This window comes from Arvicola amphibius, chromosome 1 (assembly GCF_903992535.2).
Source record: "Arvicola amphibius chromosome 1, mArvAmp1.2, whole genome shotgun sequence".
NCBI classification, from domain to species: domain Eukaryota; kingdom Metazoa; phylum Chordata; class Mammalia; order Rodentia; family Cricetidae; genus Arvicola; species Arvicola amphibius.
This window is the reverse complement of record NC_052047.1, coordinates 160695751-160713290: the sequence shown is the minus strand read 5'-3', so window position 1 is coordinate 160713290 and position 17540 is coordinate 160695751. Positions and strand designations below refer to the sequence as shown.

The window sequence follows — 17540 nt, the reverse complement described above, 5'->3', positions numbered from 1 at the left end:
TCCTCAGTCCAAGTGATCACAAAAGAAATCTCCGAGCCTGAGGCGGTGGCAATTTTTTTAAAAGCAAGCACACTGGAGAGAAAGAAAAAAAGAAACAAACAAACAAACAAACAAAAGCAAAACAAAACCCAGGCACCAGCCAGCCAGGACATTTTTTTTCTACCCTGCCTGAAAACAAACAAACAGCCATCAAAAACAGTCATCAGCAACAACATCAAAACTGTTAGCATAGCGGCGGCGGCCACCGTCACGCTGTGGCCACGACGTCTGCCTAAAGGGATGCTTCTCTCGGCGGAGCAGCTCTTCGCCGACCGCCTTCTTTCCTCGTGCTGAGCAGGATTTTTGGGTTCTCTGGGGTTCGGGCTGGGAGCTTCATGACTACGAGGAGCAGGACAGCGGCCACACCATGCGAGGTAAGAGAGTGCACGGGCGCCCAGGGTCCCCGGGGCAAGCCAACTCTAGCCAGACTAGGAGCTGGGGGGAGGGGAGAGCTCTCAGCCCCAGGGAAGAGAGACTGGCTACGCGCAGCTCCCCGAGTTCGGTTCGCAGGTGCGACTGCAAATGGCCTGAGCTTGGAAAGTTGTGGGAAGGTGTGGAAGTCTCGGGACTTCTGCAGAACGCGGGAGGGCGCTTTTTGGAGACCGGGACAGAGCTAATTGCTTCTCTCAGTTCTGGATTTGCTCAGAATCTTTTCTGCGCGTCGCTCTCGGGTACGCCACAGGACACAGGATAGAAGAAAGCAGGAAACTGAATGACAGGGTAGAGGCAGCAGGAAGATCGGGTCACGCCATGGTCCCTGGCCAGAGGTGAACAAGCGGGCGCAAGGGGGATAACACTGGGCCAAGCTGCCAGAGGCAGGATCATCCCAGACTACAGGCGCGACCCTTCTCAGCAATAGGAAACACGGGATGCTCCCGGAAACTGGACACAGATGCCTATGGCTGGACCTTCCCCATGTCCCCTGTTCCCTTTCCGCTTCACTCTGGTTGGGCCCATCCTCAAAAAGAGTTGCTAGGAGAAAGTTCAGGAGACTAAAGGCCGCGCTACTCAGGTCGGAGAAACCAAGGGCTCGGTCTATTTTGTGAGATAAAGGACCATGGTGGGAGCTAGTGCTAAGCGTGCCTTTTGTCCAGGACCGCTGCCACCAGCGGTGGTGCGACCTCAGGGCAAAAGATGCTCCCCAAGTGGCCCGCAGGGATGACAGAGGCGAGTCCCCTGCTCTGACTTCACGCGGGGCATACCTGCGTAGCTGGCCAGGGGTCTTGAGGAGTCTGTTTGTAGATCTCCTCTCCTATGACACAAGTTTCTTGCGACCCCTCTCACTTTACAGCAGGACACAACTTCCCTCTAAAAAAAAAAAAAAAAAAAAAAAAAAAAAAAAAAAAAAAAAAAAAAAAGAACCACCAGATACCCCTCCTGACTTGGATATCTATATATCTATATATGTCTGAATAACCAGCAAAAACATCCAAGTGCCCCTTCCTTGATGCATTGTATTCCTATGGGGGCTTTTCTCTCTGATTCACAAGTCCCTCCAGATCCTAAAACCTGAAATAGGTAACAGTCAAGTCTCTGGACCTTCCTGCATCCTAGATAGAAGTGCTCTAAGCAGGACACAATTAGAATAGGGCCCACAAATACCAAATCCACCAGGCTGCCTGTTCCCATGCACTGACCCCACTCTCTAAATGGGGGAGTAGCCATGACCCTCACGCTGGCCATCCTCTCGGAGCCTTAAACCTGTCTTGACCTCAAAGGCATACAAATGCAGGGACCACTGCCTTGAACCCTGGGCTGTGTAACATAAGGCAGAAGGAAAGGGGATGGAGAGAAGTTGCCCATTACCCTTGGGGATAGGACTCCAGAAAGGGAGACAAAGATGTCTTGGTTAGCGTCTTGACTGACCCGCAAACTCGAAGTTAGGATTTCTGTGTGCTTGTGAGCAGTGACAACAGCTGATTGTCCCAGTCACGGGATGGTCACATGCTCCACTATCCAAATTCTTTCAAGAATCTGTACTACAGGAATTGGCGGGGAGAGCGCCTTAACTTCGTGAGAAACTGGATTTTTGTTTATCTTTTTCTGCCCCACCTCACCTTCTCAAGCACTTTCCTTTCGGTTTCCTTCGCTCTTAACTGAAGTTGCAGGTTAGAGGCTTGGCTTTTTCTCCCCTCCCAACAATCTCCCTCCCTCTCCCCCCCCCCTCCCCGTGGCTAGGTTCAAGCTACCTGAGGGTCAGAAACCACGTGTCACCGCAGGTGGTCCCCTGCACTTATTCCGTAGCGGAGCTGCCGACCTCCTAAACACCAGAGGGTAGAGCAGAGCGCAGATTCACTGCCTTCACCTTGACCGCGCTGGTCCTGCCACGTTCCCTTAGGAGACCCCTGCCTCACAGGATTTAAGGGTTGGTCCCGGTGTACACCTTAGAAATCCAGTGTGAAACCACATCTTTGTCTCAGAGAACATCAGGCTCACCAAGCCGCCCAGGAAGATATACCAGATCTAATCCAAGATGACCCCTGAGGCAGCCAGAAGGGAAGTTGGTAAAGAAAAAGTCGGGGACGTCCCTAGCCCTTTTGCCTCTCCTCTCTTGATCTCTTACTATCCCATTCACATTCCCTTTAGTCAATGCCTTGTCCCATCCCATCCTCGGCTGCTGATCATTAAAGATTTAATACGAAGCCCTTTGGAGGTTCGATGTATTCCCCAGTATTCCCATAGGGAGGGGACTGTAGAATGAGGCTACCCAGAAGTCGTTTAATAGTTGAACTTGTGTGTCAATTAAGAGGTAAGATAGAAGAATTAAATCCTCTTTCCCTTGTGCAGGGCTGCTAAGTAGAGACCACTGGAACAGGCTCTGCTGGGGGAGGAGCTGCCAGCAAACTTGGCATTGCCTTTTGCCTGTGAGCATGCCATCTACTCCAGACACCATGCCCTGCCCCACCACACACACTGTCTCCATTCCCAAGTGGTCCTGTCAGAGCTTTGGCTCCAAGGTTTGCTTCTGGCAATGTCAACTGTCCTGAGTCGAGTCGATTTGCCAGACACAAACGGTGGCAGTGTCTAGGACTGAGCAGTCTCCCTGTGGGTCAATCCTGCACCTACCCCCAGATCAGACTACACCACCCAGGTGTGCTTGGGGTATTTGAGAGTATTTCTGGGGAAGCTCTAGTGTGAGTGGAGTGATGAGAGGCTCTGATTCTTGAGTTCATTACCCTGCCCTGCAGTACAACCTGTCTAACCAGAATCCAGTTCCAGTCATAATCTCCTGTCTCCTAAAGTGGAAGAGATGGCAGCTTGATGGTCCACAAAACTTTGCACCCTTTGTCTGTGGGAGAGCATCCTATGAGCTCTAGGGATGCTCTTCTTCTTGCTTCTTGAAAGGAAACTTCTAGAAAGGGGAAGATCCTTAGGCAGCAAAGGAGTGAGGCAACCCGGTGTGGTTTTTTAAGGCTCCTTATTGAGTAGTCTGTCCGTTGTTTATTACAAAGGATACCTAAATGGTGGTTTTTCCCTCCTACTCCTGCATAAAATCCCCCTTTCCCAAGCAGAAGCACAGCACAGCTGCCATTGTGATCCATGGGTGACTGCAACTTGAAGGAGGTGACTCTGGTTTTATTCTTTTTGTAAACAAGGAGGGGTCTTGGCTCTTTTTTTAACTCTAGATTTTATCAAGTACAAGTAATAAATTTCTATTGCCTGCAAAAGTTTAAAAAAAAAATAGCTTGCAGCCACCTTTGAAAATCTAAAGGATCTGAATATTCTTAGTTTTTTTCCTAATCAAATCTTTGCTCTAAATTGTCCCCATAAGTTCCAATTAAATGACTTAAGTTAAATATGTTAAATATTTCTAACCAATATTCCACCTTCCACATCAAAAAAAAAACTAACTGAAAGGATGGCCCTGCCAGTCCTCCATTTATTTCTGCGCACTCTGAAATCACCAATGAACTGTCTTTCTAACAAGAAAATCAATCACTCAACAGTTTAAAGAAAAAATGTTAAAGTGCTATTTCAAGAACTGTGGGAAAATATATAGCTAAAAAAATTCTAAAATATTCCCCTAAATGCTAATAAGTACATCCACCCACCTTGCTCCTCCCTCGACAGTCACGGTGAATTGTTAACTATTGGGATACAGAAGTGTTAGGCATCTTGGCAATGAAGATGAGGTATGGGTCCACTGTAGATTTTAGATTAAAAAAAAAAAATGGTAAATGTAAAGGTGGAAATTTTGAGTGTCAGGCTTCATAAACTAAGGTGGTAAAATTATAAGTCCTTTGTTTGCACTCATCTACAACTTGTAATCCTTGTATTTTCCATTAGTGACAATAACCTCTGGTCAGTGGAAAACCCTTCACGGTACTCTCGTCTATCACTGTCAAAGTGGGTTTATGTGATAGTGGAGCATCAATAACTCATCATGTTATGCTCTTAACCAAATATAAATGTTAATGTTAATATTTATTCATCTTGGTACTGTGTTAAATGCTAAATGTTAAAAAAACTCAACAAATACACATAGGTGTATTTGCACAGATTATTCTTTAAATTTAAGTGTTTCCAATTAACAAAACATGATTTTAGAACAACAAAAGTTATCAAGACACCAAGAAATTATAGAGAATTTAGAGTTGGTGTTCATGGTATCCAAGCCTTGTTAAATAAAGAAAAGAAAGAAAGAAAGAAAGAAAGAAAGAAAGAAAGAAAGAAAGGAAAAATTGTTTTTCTAAAACCAGCCCATGACAGTATTGAATACAGGTTGTTTTTCTACATAAAATGACAAATGTTTTAAGCTTTGACTTCTCATATTATAAGGGTGTATTCACTTTTTGAGAAGATAAGACAAACTGTAGAATTCTTATACATTTTTTTGCAACAGTTCTTAGGAGTGCAAATGTGACTCGCAGCATAATAATTAACTTACTTACATTCATAAAGTATCTCTAATTAAAGTGAATATTGCAGCTTTTGATAAATAAAAAGTTTTAAATTAATCTAGTAAAGTAATGCAGTCTCAAAACTGTACATGAGGCTGCTGTGATTCTGAAATTTTACAAAGTATGGGTTTAAATTATGCGTGGTGACATCAGTGCCACTGTACATTGGCAAAATCTGTGACTTGCAGTTAAGCGTATCAGGAGATAAGAATAGCAACATCGAATTGAAGGATTCAAGTTCTGTCCAATTGAAAACAAAGCTTCATGAATTTGTACATTGTGAGCACAAAGTAACTGAAATAATATTTATCATTCTAGTAGTGCAAACAGACATTCTCAATGTTGAGCCATCCCTATGACTACTCCATAAATCCAAAAAGTAATAGTTTTTAATATATTGGCATTAATTTAGTTGATGTTACTAAAATATTATCTTATTTTATTTTAATGTCAAAATATATAGAAAAGTAGAGATGAGAGAAGAAATTATGCTTAAAATTAAATATGTATACTTTTTCTAGATATAGTTCTACTCTCCACCCATTCTTATCTAATGGGTAAAAATTAAGCCAACTAATGAAATAAGTCCTTAATGATGTAATGAATTATGGCCTTTGATAAAATGAGCACTCTACATAAAAAGTATTATTCCTGTAATTTGCAATCATCTTCCAATTACAGCTTCTTGCAAATATTTAATCTGACTTTGAATAGCATCTCTGACTTAACAGAATTGCGAGCAGATAATAGCAGTCTTCGGAGGCGTCTGTTGATACACACTGATACGCAATATGTATATGCATGTGCCTATAACCACCCACTCAGACAAAAAGAATGAACATTTGAGAGTGAAAATCATTCTTATCTTTGCTTTCACAATCCAGACTTCAAACTCAAGCATATTTACAGAAACAGAATGACTTCCCAAAGCATCCAAAAAAGAGATGTGAATATATATGGCACTTGAGCTGCATAAAAAGAAACTGCTAATAGCGTCTATTTATAAATAAGCTACACAAAACTCCATTATACTGCCTAATGATAATTAGAGGGAAAGGGAATCAAAGAACTGAGGATTGCCAAATAAATAAAATATTCCCTCTCAAATTAAGCAACAAATTCATAGATAACAAGGCTTCTGCCACGAATTTGAAGGATGTCTCCTTTGTAGCCTAAGACAAAGGGAGCATAGAGGAATAAATATTGATTGAACTAATCATCTGATGAATAGAAATGAGATTTACCAGTGCACCAATATAATAGACTATGTTAACTAACTCTTTCATGGCACATATGCTGCCCTTTCAACCCCTGACCTCTTCCATTCAGTTCTTAATGAGGGAAACCACAGGTGTTATAACGGTATTTGTGGTGAATCTAGCTAAATATAATAACATGTGGCTAACAAATGGTATTGTGTGTGGACTCTTATAAAAGGAAATTGTGTTCACAGCATCACAAAATTATAGTGTACTTTCAATTACATAAAATTTGGCTTGCTAGGGTAACCATAAAGATACAGTTTCTACGTGGTCATCAATATTTCAAGTACCACATTTAGTGACTCTGTGATGCTTGCAACTTCATTAATGCATATCTGCGGAGGTAAGAGGATTGTTCTGTATGTACTTGCCCACATGGTTGTTCATTCCACAGAGTAAACATTTAAAAATAACACTTAGAGGATACAGTATTTTATAAACATGGAGTGCATTACTTTGTAGATTACTTTGTTAGAACAAGTATTTGTCAATGTTCTTTTGTGTGGTTGGTTATCATATTTGTGATCTTGGATTGATTTCTCTAATTTAGACAAACTGGTGTCTTTAGCAAAGAAAGAACAATTTAGCCTGGTTGTTTACTAAATGATACTTTTGGTGATGAGGCTGTTTATTGTTGAATAATCATAGAAGACAAATATCTTGCTATATGGAGCATGCATATGATCTGGGGTGCCTCAGGAAAACAAAACATCGATACTGATTTTAACTTATGAAAGCTTTTTTCATTAAACATGTTAAAAAAGTAAAATTTAAATGACATGGATTTTAAATTTTGGATAAAGCATACAATCAATTGTACTTCTTTAAATTGCTGTCACACCATTACCTAAACTGCTCAGACTCTGCTGCGAGCGTATTATAGCAGCATAGGCACCACGCTTCAGGACTGAGATAAAAGTATAAAAACAGTGTTTTCATGATTAAGGGCAAAAATATAGGTTATTTTTTTCTAACAAATATTTTAAAATGTTTTCAAATGGAAATTCATCTGTCTGCTTTACACCTCATAAACGCAATTCTCTCTTGTTTTAAAAACAACCAAACTTGCTGATCATCACACTTCCAGTCAAGATTATACCCTCATGTATGGGAAAGAAATCCTTTTCTCCAAGCTGTGGCCATTGCTTCTTAAACTTTAAGGAGAAAAGATCAAATCTGTCATTTTTAATATCTGTATTCATACTAATAGAAATCAATGTGACTTCCACACACAAGAATTATTTAATGACCATCTACCCAAGAATAGATCCTGAGAATGCTCAAGTTGACACAGTGGTCCATTTCCTTGGTCCAGGTCTTGTTCTAGGGAGAACAGAAGCAAAGTCAGCAAGAAAACAGTGAGGAGTCCACTTGGGGCTCAGGTCTCATGGGTGAAGTGGAACTTAACATGGCCTGGAACGATGAGTAGAAGCTCTGCTTTTGGTTAATTTGTTGATGTGAATGAGGCTCATAAAAATACTATCTGGTATACTCTCCCCAGTTACCATTTCTAGTTGGTACCGTTTGCATTAAGGACTTATTGTGAAAGAACAATTGAGAAAATAATGAAATCTCGTGTAAAAAGAAAACAAAAGCAGTAGCATTGTATTCAGATATCTCACACGATAAATTAAAAAATAGAAAACCTAAACTATTTATTATTTATAAAAATACTGGCGACAAACGTCAGGGTGAGGAAGATTAGATTGTTTGTTGTTCTTTGTTTTAAATTGTTATGCATTTCTAAATTAAAATAGTCTCACAGTCCTTCTAACCTTCCCTTCCTCTTTCCAGCCCCTCCCATGTCCGTACAACTCATCCCACGCCCCTAACTCTCAAACTGAATGCCTCTTTTTCCTTGATTTTTATTGTTTCATACAAATATATATGCCTGTGTGTATACATATGTTGCTTGTTTTCTAAGTACCACAGAGAAAAGACAAGTGAAAATGCAATACGCATGTATTTATAGTGTATTATAAACAAAATTCTTTTTCCCAAATAAGGAAGTAGCTGAATATATTGAATTTCATTTTCTTTAATGTTTAAGCTATTATCTGAAAGTAGTGATACCACTCTGGGGAGTGTCTTAGATTACCAGATATCAAGAAGAATAAATCCACCTCTGCAGGTGAGTTTTGTAGGCAGTAGCTGAAGGCCCCCATGGTGGTCTTCACAGTCAAGACTCCTCATTTTGAAATGACAGTTTGCCGGTTCTTATCTTATGCATTAGTTCTGTGAGCTCAGTTAAGTGATTGTGAGTCCTCATGCCCATGTTTAGTCCACTCTGAAACAGCGATGGGATCGAGTTTCTGAGCCTATGAAGCTGAAAAGCAGGTCGGGCTGGGGAGAATTCAGCACAGTAAATGTCAACATTCTAAAGCTGCCAAGCAGGCAAATTGTCCCCACTGTTGGTCATAACCCCCTGAATTAGCAAAACTGTTCTTTCCCAATTTCTGCATGGAAAGCAAAACTATGGTCATACTTTGCAGCCCTGAGAAACAGTGTTTAGTTTGACGCTGTTTTTTTAGCTGGAATTTACCAGACTGAGGAAATGGGGTCTTCTGTTTTAGCACCACCTGGCTACGTGATGACTATTTGATCTCTTTATTTCTTGATACTAGAAGAATTCAAAAGGTAGTTAAAAACTCGACCTTATTTCTTGGGGCTTCTCTAAAGGAGTGAAAAGTTAGAAAGTCATTTGACCAAACAGTTATTTCATAAGACAACTGCTTTTCTGAATACTTCTTGCAATTTCTATCTGGTAGGCTTATGTTTAATGACAGTGGGCATATGCTTACACTTGACATAATTTCTGGCCAATGTCCTATTCTGGGTGGTAAATATAGAGTGAATCTCGGGAAAACAGTGCATTAATTTGAGTTGCTATTTGTCACACAGATCTAGTTTGTTTCTTTGTGTATTTACTTTAACTTGTAAAAATAAATGCCTAATACTTCAGACTAATTAATAGCATTAAACTAATATTCTGATCTTTCATTAGAAAGACTGCTCAAAGGGCAATCTTACAAAACAGGATCAGCGTGTGTTGTTCTCTGTAATTACTGCTTCTAACATCAGATCACTGCTTTATTTTTATTTGCCTAAACAGTGTAGTGTAACCAGTTTCTGGAAAAGCTTCACTGAAAATGTTAAATGGAACATGTCTAAGGAATGAATTGCAAGGGTACTTCAGAAAGTTTGATGGTACTTCATTAGTACTAAATTCAATATTAGAAATTACCCCCTTTTAATTCTATAGTTTCAGACAGAATAAATACCCAAGACATGTTTTTCACTCCCCAGCTGTTGGCTTCTAGATTCCTGATCGAAACAACAGCACAAGTTGAAAAACACTCAGGCGTGTTGACTTCTTAATGAATAATTTGCTATCATTAGCATTGTTGAGTCAAATAACAAGATTATTACACAGAGCGTCTTCTGTTAACTTGTACATACATTGTGCCTGGCATATACAGAGGAATTAAACACTTTAAAGAAAAGAAGAAGCCTCGCTCCAAATTCCCACAGTTGTTAAATATGAGCAAATGCTGCACAGTCTGGTAGAACAGAAGAACATTTGCTGGGGAAAACATGTCATATCTTTAAGGTATGGTGCTTCCTGGAAATAATTTCCTTTCTACAAAACAAAATATTTTAAACATATTACTTGGAGGATTTTGGGATCTTCATATATTAATCAATTAGCTTATTCTAAAATTAAACAGAAACAGTGTAATATCCTAGACTCTCTCCCTTTCAAATCTGACTACATTTTAAAATGAGATTAACTCTTATCACATTCATTCTTGCATATATATTTTTTTACTGTTTAAAAATATGTTAGATACCAAAGAAATGGGATTTTTGAATAAACCATCCTAAGAACAAATTCAAAAATATAAATATTAAGAGTATTAATAAGTTTACATAAATACCCATCATAGTTTTGTTTCAATTTATTTACTGATATTCCTGAAGATTAATTCTGACTGATGCTCAATCAGAATAAATGAACAATTATGTTCTTAGCTTCAGAACATGTTATTTCTCAAATAAATAAATTGACTCTGAGTTATTTCTGCCAATATTTTGTTGCACCCATTTTCTCTTTAATGAATTTTAAAGCTAACATGACTCATTCAAGTGTTGGTTTATAGTCACAGAAAAACATTTTCTCGTGGTACAGTGACTAAAAAGAAATGGGAGGAAAGCTGTATGTGGTACCTAACGGTGTAAATCAGATTACAGAGCACTTAATATGTGTAAGATACTAAGCCCTACAAGTAACCGTTTCAAATAGAAGAGAAAGAAGGTAGAAGGAAGGAAGGAAGGAAGGAAGGAAGGAAGGAAGGAAGGAAGGAAGGAAGGAAGGAAGGAAGGAGAAGAAAAAGAAAGAAGAAGGGGGAAAGAAGTAGGAAAGAGAGGAGAGGAAGTTCCTCATGAAAGGCCTAAAGAAACAATCAGATATCATCCACAAGAATGTCTCAGGTGTCTACTATTGTTTATGCCACTTTTTAAATGCAAAAATTGGATAATTTGTCTCTGGTTGTTTGATCTAAAAAGTTACATAAAAGTACCTTGAAACCAAAACTTCTGATTAAGAACCTAGTTCTATGTTTAATAATCTGCAGTCTGCTCTTACAGGCCATTCTGTTTTCCTCATCTTGGCATGCATAGTGGACATTGCTAATAAATTTTGCAAGACAACAATCACTTGTTAACTATGGATGTAAACTTTCCTGTCATTTGGTCACTATATTCCTTAAGATGACGTTTTCATTAAAACTCTGGCCAATGCTTTGATCACATGATGAAGAATTACACAATAAAACTGTCTATTCGATTACAGTGTGCCTTTGAGAAAACATAGTTCTCCACAGTTTTTACTCCCTGAATAATCATGATGTTGTTACCAATATGAGGAAGAATTTAACTAAGTATTAAACTAAGTAAAACAACCTTCAGGTTCTGACTGGGCACTGACTGGCCAAAACAAAAAATGAATCCAACATGTAAATAGTATTTTTCTCACTATAACTATTCCATTGGAATTTTTAAATATATATAATTTCATAAACTCAACTATGCCTCTCTTTAAATCAATTTCCAGTGTTTAGTGAAACTGCACATTTTGTTTCTCCGTTAAGAATCTACACTGACTACAGGGAAACAAAGCTGAGAAATATCACTGAAACCATTGGGGCCTGAATATGACATTGTTCTCCAATCAATTCCCAATGTCTCTTTCAGTCTGAGATAAACGTCCTTATTTGTCCCTGGGCTTGTCCAATTGTCTCTTTTTAATGTCTGTCGGGAAGGCGGTAGTTTCTCTTTAGACATAAAGATTTCAAACAAAGCAATGGGCTGGAAAACCTGGTGTACCACCACTTACCCCCTGAGCTGAAATCACCTCGTCTGGCTGGCTAACATCAGCACCAGAGATCCCTTCCCGTCCTTCTGTGCTTTAGTCAAGATATTACTTAAGGAGAAAGCTTTGGCACCATTGGGAAGGTGCTATATCTAATTGTACCCAGCAACAAACAGGGGAAAACCAATTACACTTGACATTAATTCTAAAGAAAATGCAGAGTTCCACTCCTCCTTAACAACGCTGCCATTTAATTTGTTTTGCATTTTGGCTGAAACAGAATGCACCTTACATGAAGCTATCATTTACATGATTAATTTTTACCGTTTCAAATTAAGTCCATTTATGTTTCTTTAAGGGCACGATTCTTAGCCCGCTGTTACTGACTTTTTTAGGTCTCCTCACTGTACACTGTGCTAATACAAAGAATGGTGTGAAATGCTAGCACTACCCTGTGATTTATACTCCGGGACAGTAATTGATTGCATTATATAATGATGCTGACTCCTGTAGTCATCCTAATTTGCCCGCAGATACTATACAAAAGAAAGCTGCACATGCTGGTTCATCTTCATCTCATATTTGCTTCCTGCTTTGTGTAATAGTATCAGGTTAGGCGAGACTGTGTACTTACCTCAGGTGAGCCTCTTTGTCTCGCTTTATGTAAAATCCCCTCCCTGCTAGCACTGTTTCAGAGATCGTGGCACTCTTCCTGAGCATCACCGATTCTGTCACTCTCTATACTGTGGCTGCTAGTAAGGAAAGTTCTAGAAACATTTTTAAGAGGAACTGTGTAAAGCTGAGAGGGACTGACAGATGCAGCCTCATCCCTGTACAAACGTCACAGCAGGAAAAACAGTATAATAATATCTTGCTTGTTCCTTGCTCTGTAGCTCCAAGCAGCTTGTGTAGAAGCCATCCTGACAGTCCACTCAGCAGTCTTGTGAGCAAGGCAAGACAGGCATGCAGACTAATAGGTGTAGGAGAGAAGAGCCAAAGGAAACTTTCAAATGTAAACAGAACGCTTGATAAAAAACAGTTTAAGCTTCCAACTCCTACGTTTCAAATGAGTCCCATATTTAAAAATGTAAGCATCTGGTTTATTTTTTAAGAAAAAAAAATGAAAAGAAAAAAAAACGGTTGATGAGAACTTGGGGAGGGGACTCAGGTTCAAGCATTAAAGAAATAAAGCAACAAAAGTGGGCTTTTCGTTTGTCAAGTGACAGCAAGGGTGACAGCCTGAGAGTCAGTGTCCTTGTGTGCTATGGTGGCAGTTTAATCACATTAGTACAGCCTCTGCCATCAACCCTCATGATACTGGTGCTCTGTTTCTTCATCTTGTTCAATTTTTATCCCTCCCATGTTCTCTGCCAGTGATCTGCATCCGCTGTTTCAATGACTCGGTGTCTTCTTCTGGGCTCCTCTTACAAAGGGAGAAACTGAAGAACTTGGCCTTTGTAGACACTCTTCTGAAAAGTCCTGATAACTAAGAAAAGCTGCTATATTTGGGAATATTTTTTTCAGAGCCCATAAGATGAAACTCTGATAAATCACATATATATTTATACATAACTGAGCATTTGTGTATAGAAATACATGTGTGAGAGTCATTAATATTTTTTATTATCATCTTTGCTCCAGCAATTCACTTTTTGGAATCTTTCTAAGGGAAAGAAAATGAAACGGATAACAGGAAGCAGTTTCACTAGACATGGCAGCAGCCTTACTGTGTGCTTTGTGGTGATTTAAAGAATACTTCTGTGCAGTGCCCTTTTTGCCACAGCCTTCACTTGTGTGCATTCACTGTGAACATGTATGAATTTATCGTGTATTCCATGCACTTCACTAGCATTAAGTATATGTATGTAGCTGATGATATGCTTTTAAAAATGAGTTAAAATGGCAATAAAAACAAAATTCTCTTTGATCAGAGTAAACCTAAACATCAGTAAGAATTGTAGTGTAAATGTTTAGATGCTACAATATATAACTTATATAAAATGCTTAAAACAAAATAGTAAAAGTCACATCTGGAAACTAAGATTTTATTTTTATTGTTTTTTCTTTATTTTCTGTATTTTCAAATTTTGCATACATAGTCAGTATGCATCATTTTTAAGCAAAAAAGCAAATACTCTGGGATAATAGGAAGACAGTATTCTTTCTGTGAGTCACTGTACTTTAGTTTAACCGTAAGCCTAAAGTACCTAATATGCTGATAGACTTAAGAATGAAGGCATAATGGGTCCTTGAAGAAATTAACTCTCTCATGCATTCCCAAACATTTTTCAACTACCCTTAACTTAGTGAAGAATTTTGCATGCCAGGACCTATACTGAATGCTGATGGGTATCCAGAATAGAATCATCACCATGTTTTAAAGAACTCAGTCATTTCTTGAAAACATAATTCAAAAATAAGTATCAAAAATAATGAAACTAGAAGGACCTCGCTGAAGAGGGAGAAGGCACACAAACTTCCCCCATCACTGAACAAAGCAGAGTTCTGCCCTGTTAAGCTCTTGTTGCAGGTGGATTAACACCTTTCTTTATGTCTCTGAAGGTTCATATTAATTTTGAAAACATATTACTTCCAATGTAGGGGCAAAAATAGGATACTCACATAGTCAGCTTCTCTCCAGTTATGTCTGTTGAACTCCCTGTGATATCCCAGCAAAACAGAGAGGCTTTGCAATTCTAGCAGTGTTAAAATGCCAACCAGCATTGACAGACTTGGGTGCCACAGTAAAAGAAGACAGAAAATAAAATGATTTCTACACCTGGCACTATGAAGATATTTACAATATCATGTGCTCTGTCATAGACGGAGAATGCTAGTGAACCCTTAAGTTTGTTGTGAGCTCATTGATATTTAATATTTATGGTCAAATTCTATAATTTTAACCTCCAAGATAGTTATCAAACATGAATAATAACAGCACTAGGACAGTGGTTTCAGTGGGGTGCAAATTTGTGACCAAGGAAAAATGTTGGAAAATGAGTGTAGGCTTTGCCCCACCCCAAGGAAATATGTGGTAATGTCTAAAGATGATTTCAATTGTCACAGCTGAGGTAGAATTCTGAGCATCTCATAAGTAGTGACCCAGAATAACAATGAGTATCCCAGCATACAGGAAAGCCCATAAAGCAAAAAATCATCCTGCCACACAAATGGCCAGTCCTGACACCAGACAACCTGCCACAGAAGTCTGGAAAGAGTTTCTGAACAGCGTGGCTTCCCACATATTCCCTGAAAAAAAACTGCAGCTTTTCCTCCCCTGCACAGTAACCTATTTGCCACCCCAAAGAAAGACTAAACTCGACTCATCCTAAGAATTTCAAAATGTGAAGCCTTATGCACTAACAAGCCAGGTCATTCAAATATTGATTCTGGGGCTGAGATAAAATGAACAAGACATTCCTTTGCAAGTCAGATAGTTTCTATTTCTTTGTTTTCCACAAAATTGAAAAGAAGCTATTAGGATTGTCAGTTATAGATCATTTGAAATAATTCTTGTTGACAGAATGGTGAGTTGAAACATCCTCTTTAGAAGGAGCTGAAAGATAAGAGAATACGAGTTCAATTGCTATGACTAAATAAGTTCCACTTTCTTCTATATATTTATATAAGTTAGGTTTTTAGCATGTTTCTTTCTAAAAGAAAATAGAGAGAGTTGATGATAAACTGCACTATACATTAGTAATAATAGCCTAATATAAATGCCAGGGGAAAAACTGAGGGAAAAGGTCCTGTCTCTTCTAAAAGGTTAATTTCCTTTAAAATTATTTCGCATTTAGTAATGTAAAATTTATTAGATAATTTGACATTTTATCAGTTATATCTAATGCTAATGATGATTATAAAATTTCAACCCAGAAGAGATTTTTATCACAGAATCAGTGTTCACAGTGAAAAATATGATAAATTGATGCATGTTTGTTACAATAAAGTATAACCTAGTGATTAAATAAAAGATTGCTAAACATAAAAGTTTTGACATAAATATGTAATTCTGTGGTTATGAAAGGATGACTTCCAGAAGCAAAGTAGATACTATGTAATTTCAGTTAAAGAATCTATGTGTTTTCTCTTCAAATCTATGATACAAGATATCAAAATATTATGAAATCTGGATTTCATTGGTGTATATAAGGAATGATTCATCAATTTTACTTTAAAACATAAAACCTAAAATTCTTTAGAAACTACATTCTTTGAACTAGTGTTATAAAGGCCATAAAGTTTGCAGCTATGATCATACCAGGACAGAAGAAAATGTCTTCGGACCCAGAAGTCTTATTCCATGGTTCTCAGCTATGTCTTCTCCTGTTCTTATTAACCTAGTATTATAATTCATAAGCACAATACCTGGGCAACTATTTCATCCTCAGAGGGATAACCAATTCTCAAGGTGGTAGCTTTTCCTAATGACCCTAATGATTAGGCACTATTGTGTCAACCTTTGGGCAATAAGAAACTGCTCATTTTTACTCACATTTTACAGTAGCTGTTCCCTGTAGAAATTATGACTAATCACCAAGCTTAGAATTGTCAACCATGGGATAAAAGAACAACCATAGTCAAAGAATAGGTGCCAGTGTATTTATTCCTCTAGACCACTCTGCGTTTTCTATAAGTCTCAAAAATTTCTATAAACTCAAAAATTCATGAAATTTCTGTGGCTCTCATCACAACACAATGTCAGAACTATGCAAAGAGGCCATAGACCAAGTATAAAGACTTATTTATTATGGCTCTGTTTCAATAATTATTTACAGACAAAACAGTCTAGATTTAGGTGGGCAATCATTTGCTTTCCCCAACATTTCACTGTTAAAGTACTAAAGACAGGATATATCTCTAAATGTTATGTTCTCATCCCCTTAATAAATAATTATTGAATGGGTACAAAAATTTAAACCTTAAGGAGATATTAAAATATGCTAAAATGCAACGAATGATTGAGAATAAGAAAAGAATCGCAAACCTAATATAGCTTAGACATTAGAAAGTGCTGTTGGCCACAGGCAGTAGGATAAGGTTAACACACATTATTCATATATTCTCCCTATAGTAAACTATAATTTAAAATAGCATTTCATATGTTTTCCTTGAATATATTTTACATCATTTGGACTAGTTCCAAGATTAAATCCGTACTTACCTATAATAGATAACTATAACCACATTATCATTTATGAAAGGTAAACAAATATCAGGCAAATAGCAAAACAATTACCAAATATTTGATAGGTCTGGAATACTTTAAGTCATTGAAGGAGATCTACTGAAGACATTTTTCTGGAAGCAAATAAAAAAAAGTGTCTGTTGTTGGTCTATCTGATAGACGAGGAAGCTGAGATAATAAAAATGTCAGGCCACTTGTCCCAAGCCATATCAAGTAAGTGCAAGCCTGGTGTTCTGGTCCCCTACCTCTTGTGACTTCTGTCTTACCCTTCAGCAAAGTCTTTTCTTAAGAAATGAATCCTAAGGCAACAGTGAGGACCCTAAGAGAGACTTACATATATCTAATCTACATGTGAAGTAGAAAAAGACAGAACCTCCTGAGTAAATTGGGAGCATGGGGACCCTGGAAGAGGGTTGAAGGGGAGGGGAATGGTAGGGAGAGAAACAGAGAAAAATGTAGGGCTCAATAAAAATAATAATAATAATAATAATAAAGAAATGAATCCCTACCAGGCAGTGGTGGCTCACACGTTTAATCCCAGCACTCAGGAGGCAGAGGCAAGTGGTTCTCTGTAAGTTCGAGGCCAGCCTGGTCTATTAGAGCTAGTTCCAGGACAGACTCCAAAGCAACACAGAGAAATCCTGTCTCGACAAACTAAAAAAGAAAGAAAGAAAGAAAGAAAGAAAGAAAGAAAGAGGGAGGGAGGGAGGGAGGGAGGGAGGTAGGAGAGGGTGTGGGATGAGTAGCTGGGGTTGTCTGTATTGTCTCTTTTCGTCTCC

The 17540-nt window shown here is 38.3% G+C and overlaps 1 protein-coding gene across 1 annotated transcript in view; it reads left to right on the top strand.

Moving 5' to 3' along the window:
* Positions 1-350: 350 nt before the first annotated feature.
* The window catches only part of Rorb (RAR related orphan receptor B), a 178475-nt gene continuing 161285 nt past the window's right edge, over positions 351-17540 (top strand). The window contains exon 1 of the mRNA XM_038333899.1: positions 351-413. Within this exon, the coding sequence (XP_038189827.1) occupies positions 407-413 (7 nt within the window). The 5' untranslated portion in view covers positions 351-406. The remainder of the gene's footprint in view (positions 414-17540) is intronic.